Consider the following 12556-nt stretch of genomic DNA (forward strand, 5'->3'; position numbering starts at 1 on the left):
AAAAAAACACTTCTCTACCCAGTTCCATGCAGACTTGAAAAGGTTATCCTTATGGACTGCAAGAAGAGATAAGGTCAACAAAGAAATTCTATTTTTGTGGCTGGTGTGAAGGCACTTATTGAATTACCATGGCAGACAAATGGAATATACCATCTAGATTTTAATATTTGGCAAATTCTGAGCCATGCAATCGAAGTGGTATTGGAAATTCGACATGACTTACCAATGTTTATGCTTTCAAAATCAATTCTCTATAGCATGGAGCAGCTCCACCCTGATCAGCCCCAGTGTCAGTAAAGGGGACCAAATCCCTCACACAGTGGGATTTTTAACAAATTTTGCTGCAGAAATAAGTTCATCAGAAATTGTCAAAAATGGGATTCTGTTTGTACTCAGAGGAATCTATAAAATGAAGATTTTGCTCTGTGTGCGGTTTTAGGCAAAGCATTTTTATTTTTTTTAAATTTCTTCCTGGAACATCTTCCATATGCTAGAATATTTAAAGTGTATTTTTAAATAGTGACTGGCAATCTGTGTAGCACCATTTTAGCACAAATGAGGTCATATGCTACTAGAATACTACTTATACTAGGAAACTGAGATTAATTGAAAGTAGCACAGCTAAAAAAGGGAAGGCAACAGGTGTTTTATTAGATAGCAGATATTGGCTTTTTTGACATCTGTAGAATAACTGATACTTCAGCCTAAAAATTGTTACGAATTTGCATGTTTCTACTACTGAATATCAGTAAGTCCCCGTGTTCCTAATTTAGAGTGTTTCTTTAATGTGTTTTTGATGACTAAAACATGATACCCTCTTCTAGCAGATCACCAGTTTCATAATGTGATACAGGACTGAAAGAATTTTGCTTGGGTACCAGGCATCTGATGACTAAGAATATGCTAGAAACGAAACAGGGCAGGCTGTGCTGCACAAAAAAACTGGAGTTATCAGCATTCTGTAATTTTCAGAGATGACAGTAAGATGTATGTGCAGCCTGTTATAAAGAAGTATTTTTTGTGTTGCAATGAATGGGAGAGTAATTTTCTTAGATGCGCAGATTTTAGTCACCTACTTAGTGAATAAGAGAAGTGGGATTTATCTCTACCCAAACTTACAACGCCTTGGACTATTGATTTGAGCAAGTCACGGAAGTGAAGCACCCTGGACTTCAATTTCCCCGTTGTTTAAGACTGAGATCTTCCCTAGTTTATTGTTATAAAGTAATTTAGAGAACCTTTTAAAATGTGCTGTTCAAATCCATATTATTGGGGATATTAGCACCATAGCCCCAATAATAAATAGATGATAAAACGGTTACAGTCAAATCATTCATCCTGCTGCTTCAAATTTAATGTTCTGTATACAGAATGCTATCATATTCTCACATTTTAAAAATACGCTGCCTTCCATAAAGTAGTAGTTTCAGGTGACTAATCATTGTGTAAAGCATGGAGCTGATATTTAAATGCAAATCAGGGGCCTTTTGGTTTGTGCAGTTTTGGTATCTTAGCACATGATTCATAGCTTTCGGGAGCAGCACACCTCTTAGAAGAGGAGTGTGCGTATTAAGTGAAGTACAGGTGATTCCACCTTCTTTTGTAAAGTGTGTATAATAATACAGATTTAACTAGAAACTCTGACATTTAAAAAACATGTATACAATGGATACAAAACATAAAATGATTATGAACTCAATTTGCAAATGCATATACTGTTTAAACTGAGTACAACTGAAGCATCAGTCTGGAAATGTGCAGTGTCAGAGACATCTGGAAAAACCACCCCTGGGCCATTCAGCCATCATTTCTGTCCAAGACCCTTGCTGTCATGGCTATTGAAGATTTTGCATGTCTTAAGATTTTACGTAGAGAGCCTTTTTTAGGCTTTGCTGTAATGGCATGTAATGAAGGCACTCATACCATCTAAATACCATCTGTCCATATAAAGCAGGAGAGGATCTTACGATTTGGGGGAAACCCTGGCTCCATGGAAACTGAAGCAGAATATTTTTAGTGACTTCACTGGAGCCAGGATTTTCTGTATCTTCAAACAAATACTTTCACAGTAATGGGACCTGGAGCTGGAGATCAATATCAACTGCTGATGGTATTGAGCTGTAGAATGTTATTTGCAATAACGGTAATGATCAGAGACAAATCTCTCTCCCTCCCCTTCCAAAGGAAACATATAGGGAGGAATCCTCAATCTTTTCAGAAACACATCAGGAGAAGAGAAAATGGTCAGCGTAGTCAGAGGCGCAGTCCCGCTTTTCACTAACTCTTTGGGGCAGAGCCCATAGTCTGCTCTAAAATCACACTGCAGTTAAAAAGACAGCCTCACCAGATACCTAACTAATGGTGTAGCTGTCTGATACCCTCCCGGGTCATTGCTGGGGGAAAGGCAGTGTGGGTAGAATATCTTTGCAGTTTAGTCATTTCAAGGGATGAAAAAGGTCTTTTGAGGCCACAAGGGCAACTGCTGGCTTCCTGAGATTTGCACCGATTAGATCAATCTTGGGCTAGGGCCAGAAAGTGAGGGGGTGAGGAAGGATGAAAATTTGACTTCAGACCTTCACGTCTCTATTTGTCCTGCAACCTCTCTGTATCTAAGCTGAGTCAAGAGAATCTAGCAGCGCACCTATACAGGAGATCTGGGTTAGCTAAACCTTTCCCATTTGGAATTTAAAAATATAAAATATACCTTCAAAATACATTTTGAAAGATAAAAGGAGGAGAAACCCCTTTTCAAGCACAGAACAATAAATATGAAGACATTTTGTATAATCATTCCGTAATTGTTCTCCATTTTTCTGCGTTTGATTTAATGACTGTGATAGCAGTCAATCAAAGAAGTCATATGTAGGCAGTACATGTGCGTGATACAGCTACAGAAAATAAAAGTTTAAGCCGAAGAAATTCATCTCTCTTGTGATACTTCAAGATTTATCTATTAATTGCTTGCCTGTGGTTTCAAAACTGCCAAAAGATATCCAAAATCGCACTAGGAAATCCTCTGAGTTCAGTCAAATCTCTGATTTAGTCAGCTTCAGCTATCACTGCCATCACCAGCTCATCTATAAATACATCTGCTTTCACAGCATACGCATTCTGAAATTTGCCCGTTGCCTCCTCAGAAGTGCAGGGCTATCGTCTGCTATTAGACAAGCCCAGCTTGACCAAAGCCAACATGAACCCAGCCTAACACGCCAAGCCCATCCCTTGTTGTTAGCTTTGATAGTCGCTGCTATCATTTGATAGTTTGCTTGTAGCCAGTCCAAGTTGGCAGTGTCAGCCCAAGCTGATTGGAGCCGCAGACATTTTTGCTGACTGGAGTCATGCTATCTTTGCCAGTTTGCTGGAATAGACACAGACACTGATTGGGTCATGCTGAAAACATTCCTGTCCTATGAAGCAAGTCTGTTTGTATTTTAGGTTTGCCAGGACTAATGAATTAAAAATCTTGGGCTCGCCACAGTTTGCTGCTTAATAATGCCTGTGACAGAAGGATTTTTTCCTCCCTGAAGCGTGACAGCATCATAATCCCTCGTCACTGGCAAGGAGAGGAAGGAAAAGCGGAATTGTGGAGAAAAGCGGAAAAGGGTGATCTTTTGGGACAGCAAAGCCTATGGGAAGTGCAGGTAGCAGCATGTTGCCCTGACAGCTGTCTCAGCTTCTCAGACCTTGTCAGTTTGTTGCTATGCAGCAGGTGCAGCCTTTTCTTTTATTGAAGCTTTACTCCATAAAGGCAACGACAAGCCAAGGCAGTGGCTGGCCCTGGATTATACAAGTGCAGACACTCCGCTAAGTGAGGTAAGGCAACAGGTGTGAAAACTGAACTAAATTGATAGAGCTGTAACAGCACTTAATCTGAGTTCTGCTGCAGATTTTTTATGGAGAAACAGCAGCCAGTTCTATAGGCAATTGTTGTGAAGAAGAGAGCTGCTCATTAAATCTTGTTAAATTCCAGGTTGCCCACTCACCCTCATCTCTGTCTACAGAGATATTGTTCTTCATGCAAGGAGAAGGCAGGTGGGGAATTGGGGGCAGTCGGTCTGCGTGTTTCCTGTATCACCTCATTTGCACACAGGCTGCTTCCATCCCTCTCTGTTCCCTTTGACTGCTTTTTGTGGTGAAGAGCTTGAAGATTCCGCACAAGAAGGAGTGAAGGGATAAATGCAATATAAAAAAAATGGATAGCAGGGTAATTGCTGCGTACAAAGATGAGATTTCTTTTTGGAATAAAATGAAAACGCTCTTTTGTGTTATGGTAGAATTGACCATTGCTTATTGAAGGGGTATTGATTTTTGCCCTCACATCGTAGGTGGTTAAAAGAGGTAATTTAAAGACATCACAGACCACAGAGTATGTGACTGGGATAAGACAACAGATTTACTCCTAGCAATATTGTTATGGCAACTTTAAAACCTCTAGCAGAATGCATCATTTTAATTTCTTAGGCTATGATACGAAATGTTAAGTATACTCTTATGTGGAAGACCACTTGAGATAGTAAGCAGATGTCAGGGGAATGTGTACCACCAACACAGAATGAAGAACAGCCTTGTTTCAAGGATGTGCTTATCATTTAAAATCTCTTCTTTTTTTTAATTTCTTCACCTTGTGTTGAGAGGTTTGGAAGGGAAATATGATAAAGAATTTTGGATTAGTAGTTCTGCTGTTTTTTAAAAACAGTGAGGTGTCTCAGATGTTTCTTATAAAGTGAGCATCTGGGGGGAAAAAAGGGATCAAGTAATGCTCAGAAGGTAGAAGTTATTTAGTCTAATGCAATGCACTTAAAAATAGAATATTTCAGTTGACTCCAGGGATCTTTTCCTGAGTCCAAAAACATACACTGCGGCAGTTTAGTTGACTTTTCTTTGTCTCTGCCCAGTAGATATCAGTTCAATTTTTGTGTGTCTTGATTATTAGTAATGGGGAATAAAAAACGATCCCTGATATCCTTTATGTATTAGTAGAAAGAGACACTCTCAGCTCCAAATGATTTATTCAAAGTAATGATTTTAGAATATTTGTTGTTATTTTAGGAAAAGATTATGCACATCAAATAACAATTTCTTGGGTAGCATTGCTACAGAGTAACCGTATCACTCTGCTAGCTAAATATTAAGACAGACAAAGCAAATAAAAAAGAAATGCTGAAATTAATGGGCCAAATGCAAATTTTATACTCTTCCACTGATTGCAAGGCAGTGATGCCAGGGAAGAGTTTGATTCACTTGTACATCACCGAGGAAGATTATAATCCTGAAATATCATTCTGTTTTACTGACTTTCTGAGACTGCCAAATAATTAAGTGTAAATTAGAATGAGTTGTTGGGATTTCCGTGCAATACAATAGCTGCTTTACTGAAAAACTGCAAGACTATTGGCTTAGGAAACTGTGTTGTGTTTTCACTAGCTAAATGCCATGTTGTTTACTGACATGTGGTACAACTTTTAGTAAATTAATTGGTTTCTAATTGACTGAGGAGTTTTTATGGTAATTTAAAAGCTACTCTCATAATTGTCCACATAGTTGGTATCGATACAATGCACTCTGGATAGCATAGTCTTCAGTCCTAAAATAATTTCTTTATGGGCAGATCTTTTGCGTGCATGAAGTCCCACTGACTTCATGTTCTCCACACATGGAGCTAATCAGAAGATTAATATCTGTGAATTTTAGCAGCTTTGTGCTAGGTATACAAGGAGATTAAGTTTGCGTTCAGCTATTTAATAGAGTTTAACCAAAACTGCTCATTCAAAAGGATAAATATACATGGTAGAGCTCTGAGTACAACTTTTGAGTGTTCAGAGATGCTTTAATTATACCATTACAGATCAGTAGTAGCTAATTCTTCTGTTGCTCAACAATTCTTTAGTGCCCTGCTTGAAATGAACTAGCAGTTTTCTTAATGGACAGGGTTTCATCTCAGTAAAACCACTTTTGGGAGTTGGTGGTCTCAGAAGAAAGACCGAGGACTGAATAAGGTCCCAGTCCGGGAGTCAAACCCATGCAGACAGACCCCTACACCTGCACAGAGTTCCACTGAAGAATCACCACCAAGGTTTGGAGACCCAGTAACTTTCTGACCATTAAGTGCGTGACTATCAGGCACAGTTTGACTGGGGGAGTATGGGTGGAAGGTAGGAGGACGGGTGCCTCCTCATTGACACCATGTGGAGTGGTGTGCACGTTTCCAATCACATGGCAGGCTTGGGGTCATGTTACTCTCAACTCCCCACCCCTTCTTCCTTCTTCACCTTCAGAACCAGGCAGCATTGCCACGAGTCAAGGCTTGCTGAAGGGGCAATGGCGGGGAGCAAGCAGGTGAGGAGAGGGGAAGCTTCCTTTGCCATCGTTCTTTCTAATCTGTAAATAGCAAAAGAAAGGCAGTCTCTGCGCTGAATTTCACTTGAATCCTTTTTAAATGGAAAAGTGAAATGGCGCTCCCTTGACTTTGATTCTAAACGTTGCTTAGCTAGAATGAGAAAGGTAGTTGTGAATGCATGAAAAGCATTAAAACTCATTTGTTGAATGGTGTCACATGCTCTGTAATAAATATATTGTTTGTATTATTGCAGCTGGAACAAACAAGTAAAAGCATTGACTCAAGTGCCCACATGATCACCACCGCCAGGGTACCTGCTGATAAGCCAGTACGAATTGCCTTCAGCCTGAATGACTCCCCAGGTACAGTTTAATTTATGGAGTAAACCACAATGAAATAATTGCTTTTAAATTTTACATGTTCTTACTGGTGTTTACAATATCAAATGAAGTCCAGTGTTATGGGTGGATTTTTTTCCTGAGTGATAGCATGTGATCAGTTTTCCTGTTTGATAACTTTTAATGTTTCCATTAACAATTTCATTAGACTAAAACCCCTAGACTGACAGTTTAGATCTTAGCTTTCTTTCAGTGCTTTGTGGAATATACTTAGGACTGTAATTAACTATAAAATTTACTTGCATATGCAGTGTGTCTGATTTTAAGGAATTTTAAAACAAGAAAAATAAAAGGGCATTTTGTACTGAGGATGAGGCTAGAGCAGGAAGAGACTTTCCCTTCAGCAGGAAGGTTGGAAAGCGCCACACGTGCCCAGCTTGGTGAAAGGTTTCAGGAAACAGATGCCCCACATGGCATGTTCCCTGAGAAAGCAGCAGAAATTTCATTGATGTTTATCCTGCCAGCTAGTGCTGATTGAGCATTAATTCCCCCAAACATACCCTGTACATAACATGGACCCTTTGGAATAGACAAGTATTATTAGTTTGCACCTTAAATATTATTAAGGTCTAGAGAGCTTGTTGCCAAACAGTAAAAGTCAGAATGGAATAAAGTAAATTGGAAGCTGGGAAGCATCCCAAAAAAAGTTGGCTGTGCTGTTGCTAAAGGTGAGTGCCTGGAGTCAGGGTTAAGATGTGTTTATGGTATAAAATAGAAGGATCTCTGTTAACAATAACTGAAACCCACTGCTGATGAGTGCTTTATGGGACGGTATGCATTGCAGGGTTATGTGTGAGGCCGCTTCCTGAGCTTTGTGTGAATAGAGTCTCAGCTTGAACACAATTTTCTCATTTTAAAAATATTTTAGAATATGCATTATCTTTCCTAGCTAATTGTTGCGTAATATTGATTTGCAGCTACAAGCCTGAAATAGAATCTCACCCTCTATGCAAGGGAATTTAAAACCAAACATTTTCATATATTATTGCACATAACTTCCAGCTCATAAAGATGAGTGACACAGAAAGATTGGGACAAGGAATATAAAGAAGCACATGTGGCTACATATGTGCCTTTTTTCATAAATTAAAATAATCTGGTAATTACATCTTTATTACAGAAAGTAATAATGAATCATTCTCATCTCTCAAGATACAGTAACATGGTAAATTTCTTACAGGAATTATGGCAAAGATAGGTCTTGAAGAGAGATGTAAAAGAAAGGGGAGTGCTCTTACAAATTATGGAAAAAGAATGCTTATGTGAGACACTGAAAACAAGTCAGGGAAAGCTGAGACCAAGGGAAAATCAAAGAGGGAAGAGTGGTTTGTGACAAGAGATGGCAGTAGGAAATGACAAGGTTGTGAATAGCTTGGAAGAAGAGGACATGAAAGGCAGGAAGCCTAGCTTCCTTAACATGGCATCATATTTTATTTTTTACTTTTCTATCCTGCTAATAATTCCAGCCTCTCAACATTTAGAGAAAGAAACTCGATTACAGAAAGGTAATCTTTTTCTGCCACATTTTGTTAAACTTTTCCATAATTTTGAGTCCTTTATTGTATATATGCAAGTGTTCCTGCAGTATGCAATCCAGAATCTCTGAGTACTGATAAAACTAAATAGCAACCAGTAAAGTGAGTGCCATGTTCTTCTCAGCATCACATTGCCTTGGGGGCTACCAGGAGGTCTAAATCAGCATACTGTTTTACCACATCACAGGAATTCCGCTCTTGCTCTTAGTGGTAAGCCTGAACATGGTTATTATATTTGATATATTTACAGAAGGCAAAGGAAATAAACTTTTATCCGGTTTAAAAATTTCCAGCAAACCATAGTTGAATCAAGAGAGTACAAATAAGTATTTAACACTTTTTTTTTAAAGATGAGCTGCAAAAACATTTAACAGATAGACCTTTAGGTATTCCATACTTGGCTTTTCTTTTTTTTTCTCCTAATTTTTTTAAATTTCTTTAATATTTTTTTTCTTCTTGACAAGGATATTATTTTCATTTCAAACAGGAGTTACCTGCTGTAAGTGTGATAGTAAAGCATAAGGTGAGGCTTGTGTACTGCTAGGGTCTATAAAAAAAGTCCTTCACCAGGGCTAAGTGGTGAGGGAATCTGTCTGACTTAAGCGTTTCCTTGAATTTTACCTCACTTGAAAGGCACAGTGACAGTTTTCACCAAGTAAGGCTGCATTCTCCTTCCGGGGGCTGTATAACTGCTTACTAGGAGGAACTGGCAGCATAACTGGATATAAAAAGGGGAAATGGAATGTTTCTTCTGGGTGGTGATTATCTCACTGGCTAGGATTGTAACCAAGCACTGGGTGTGAGGAGCAGCGAAAGGAGAAACTGCTCTCAACTCATGAGAAGAGATTACTTTGTGTTAAATGACCTACAAGAGCGGACCTGGCTTATCCTGAGTGTACAAGAAATAATTTAATTGTGTTATATTATTTGTCAGTCAACACCTGATGACTGAAATCCTGGCCAGCTTTGTGTAGTATTTTTAATGTGAAAGTAGGCTAACCAGTTCCTTAAAAGTCTCAGGAGCAGCCCATCAGCAGGTGCTATATAAGACAGTTTTATTGTGTATCGCTTATTCCTGTATATATATAGATATCTTTTACTCAAGTTCACTAAGCTGCCATCAAACATAGGTTTCCCAGGGCGTGTCTGCACACCATATTGCACCAGTTTGACCTAAGGTACCATTTTAGATTAATGAATTTGAGACATATTATTTCAGCCTATCTTGTATCACTTGGAAACTAATGCAAGTTAAACTGAATATGGTGTTCCAAAATTTAAATAAGTGTTCCCAAATAGGAAGTTCGTTGTAGTTTATCAACATCAATTTAATTAAACCAGTGAAATTCAGTATGTCCTAATTTATATCACTGACTCTTATTTACTGAACGTATCAAGATAGAATGATTATAACAGGAACTTTATTAAATTTAGACCAGTGGATTTGTTTTGTGTAATAGTTCTAAGGGAAGGTTTATAGGTAAACATCTCTTCACCTTCCCTCCTAGAATAAAAGCTTGAATCTAGCTGAAAAGGTCTGCTAGTGACATGTGGTGATAAGTGACTGGTTTTGAAATTATTAGTGATTTCTTTTGTTTGAAATTAGTCTACCTCTGATAGCACTCTCCAGAAAAATCACTGATAACAAAGGCAAAATATACATCTTCTAATGAAACTGACAGACAGTGGAACAGTGTAATATTTTTGCAAGCATAGCAAATGACTTATTTTACTCCTCTTTACGCCTTTGTTATCTAAGTGACCACGAAGAATTTTTTGCTTTTATAGTTAATCGTGCAAGACTGTTTTGCAATGGTTGCTTCTTCAATAGCAACCTTCAAATCCCTACTCCATCCTCATTCTGGTTGTAATGGCAACAGAGGCTTTCCAGCAGATAATGTATTAGTTGAAAACCAGTGGGGATTGCTAAAATAGATGGCTAAAATTTACAAAGCTAGTTTCCTAAAACTACACCCAACCTACAAGTAAGTGGCTTGATCTTTGGGAAGTTAGACAGGAACTTAGGTGCGGTACCCTCAAAGGGATAGTGGCTGCGCGTTTATCAGAGGATGCTTTAGGCTTAGGTGAAGGTATATGGAGTAGGAAGGCTTTGCTCTTATCTCTTCTGTTATGGGCCGTTGCTATTTTTGGGAGGTCCACAACTCTTATTATTGAGCAAGCCTTCATAGCCTATTCCTGGGTCAGGCAGTGACCAATCCCCACTATTTTATGAGTGAGGTAACTGCGAGGTTGTGTAAGGTCACATCAGGCAGGGCTGTGAATAGAAGCCCGGGAGCTTCACGCGGCAGTGCCAAGTCGCAGTCACTTAGCCACACAGCCTTCCAGGATGAATTCGATGAGTCTATGCTTGTCTGTCAGTAACCAGGGCTGGAGCTGCTGGATCTCACTGCCCTCCTAGGGCCAGGACTGGACCCCGATACACAGTTTGCCAGTGTTGTCCTGCTGCGAGTTGCAGTGCTTGCAGTTGAGTTTGAGCAATTTTCCTGTGTAAGGGCTGATCCACTTACAGGATAACAGCCTACTTATGTTACCAATTTAATTCTTTAATTTAGGAGGAAGAGATCTGAATACACTTGCCCACGCGTGCAGGAGAAAAAAATAGTACCTGAGTGTATAATTAAAGACTGGATCATAACTCAGTTACTCAAGGAAGCAGAGCTGTGATTGGCATTTCCTAAATTTTGAGTGCTTGATTTAGCAACCTTAATGTGCTTTCAACACATTTAAATTTTTATTTCTATTTCTGTCTATCTTTGTGAAGATCCTAGAGAAACTGTAATTTGTGAGTTTATACTGCAAGTAAATCAGAAGTTGTTCTTAAAGTATTTATTCATTAACTACTGACCGTAGCCCACAGTTCAGCTAAACGGAACAGACACGTAGGAAGAGACTGAGGTGTTACGCTTCATTGTACCAGACATTGTGTTAGACAGGCAGCGAAGTGTGAGGGATTTCGCTCGTTCATCTACGTGATGGAGGTCTGGGCTATTGGAATCTCCAGACGGCCAGAACATGATTAAATAAGTGAAGCTTTCCCGAAAGCATGATTCATTCCCAAATGTGCAACATTAGCATATATCAGGGGACTGAGTGCATTAGGACATCACTGATAGGTAGTAAGCCTTTTGTATGAAGACAATCAGTCTTAATACAGTTCAGCCTTCTAAATCAGGTGGCTTGTGTGGATCTCTGTGCCACACATTAGAAGCCTATCTCACGTTTGTATTAATAGGTGCTATCAGCAGAGAGACAAGAGCTCACCTGGACAGTGAAGGTTGAACAGCTTAGCCTTGCTGTCTTTACACAAAGCTGCCCATCACGCCATTTCAGCATGAAGGTGTGTTGGCTGGGCAGCATGCTTAGGGAGCTTGTTCTTTTGTTATGTTGTTTTGCTGTAGGAATGGTCAGAGAGCTGTCTCTGACATAGAAGGGTACTTTGTCTCAGCCTGACTGAGTGGAAAGCAAAAGGAGGAAGTGATTTCCCTGGAAACCCTCCCTCAGATGCTCTCTGTTATAATGACAGTTTTCAGCAACAAGCACGGCAAATGTATGAACCTGATGAAACAAACATGAAAGTCAAACTATTCCATACGCATGAACCAAGTCTTTGGTTAAAAAGAACATCAACTGCATGTGCAAAGAGTTCATCTTGTAATCAGAGTACAGGTCTTTACCTTTAGTGCGCTTGCAAATATAGACCTTCAAAATTAGTTTCGGGATCTATGGGAAATCGGGAAGTGCTACTCATTTAGAAATCGTGCAACAGATACTTTAACTTAGGTGGCTGTGATGAAGTCCCTGATCTGACTCTTTCACATCACAGGTTAGTGCTGTGGAGTTCGCTGGGATGGTCATAACATTCACGTGTATGTTTTTCCTCCTTTCTTGTTTTCTTTTGACCAGAATCTTGACTCATTTTCAGGTGCAGCAAGTTGCAGTCTCCGATTTTTTTATATTTTTATTTTTAAACAAAATATGTTTTCAACAACCAGCTTGAATTATAAATCCTTTTTCTTTATGAGTGACAGGGAAGGGAGCAGTAAAATAGTGACCACAGGGGTGAGATGCTGTTTGTATCTGGTGAAGAATCAGCCTAGTTATTTTCAGGGTTTTGTGGTGCAGAAAAGCCACTAACTTTATTACAAAGGGGGTCTTTGATTATATCAGTTATTCCTTATAACAATCTAGGCACTCATTAAATATTGATAATAAATTGAGAAAAGGAGAAAAAGAGATCTTTCTGAATTCTATTGTCTAGTTAAAGA

The 12556-nt window shown here is 39.1% G+C and overlaps 1 protein-coding gene across 4 annotated transcripts in view; it reads left to right on the top strand.

The window, feature by feature from the left end:
* Nucleotides 1-3745: 3745 nt before the first annotated feature.
* Nucleotides 3746-12556, top strand: part of MAP3K7CL (MAP3K7 C-terminal like) — a 31833-nt gene continuing 23022 nt past the window's right edge. The window contains exons 1-4 of one of the 4 annotated variants that reach the window (XM_076352625.1): nucleotides 3760-3813; nucleotides 5929-6073; nucleotides 6276-6336; nucleotides 6591-6699. In XM_076352625.1, coding sequence (XP_076208740.1) covers nucleotides 6319-6336; nucleotides 6591-6699 — 127 coding nt within the window. In that variant the 5' untranslated portion in view covers nucleotides 3760-3813; nucleotides 5929-6073; nucleotides 6276-6318. Of the gene's footprint in view, nucleotides 3814-5928; nucleotides 6074-6275; nucleotides 6337-6590; nucleotides 6700-12556 lie in introns of all 4 variants that reach the window. The other 3 variants (XM_076352633.1, XM_076352643.1, XM_076352653.1) reach the window with 3 other exon arrangements.

Source organism: Aptenodytes patagonicus, chromosome 1, assembly GCF_965638725.1.
Source record: "Aptenodytes patagonicus chromosome 1, bAptPat1.pri.cur, whole genome shotgun sequence".
Taxonomy (NCBI): domain Eukaryota; kingdom Metazoa; phylum Chordata; class Aves; order Sphenisciformes; family Spheniscidae; genus Aptenodytes; species Aptenodytes patagonicus.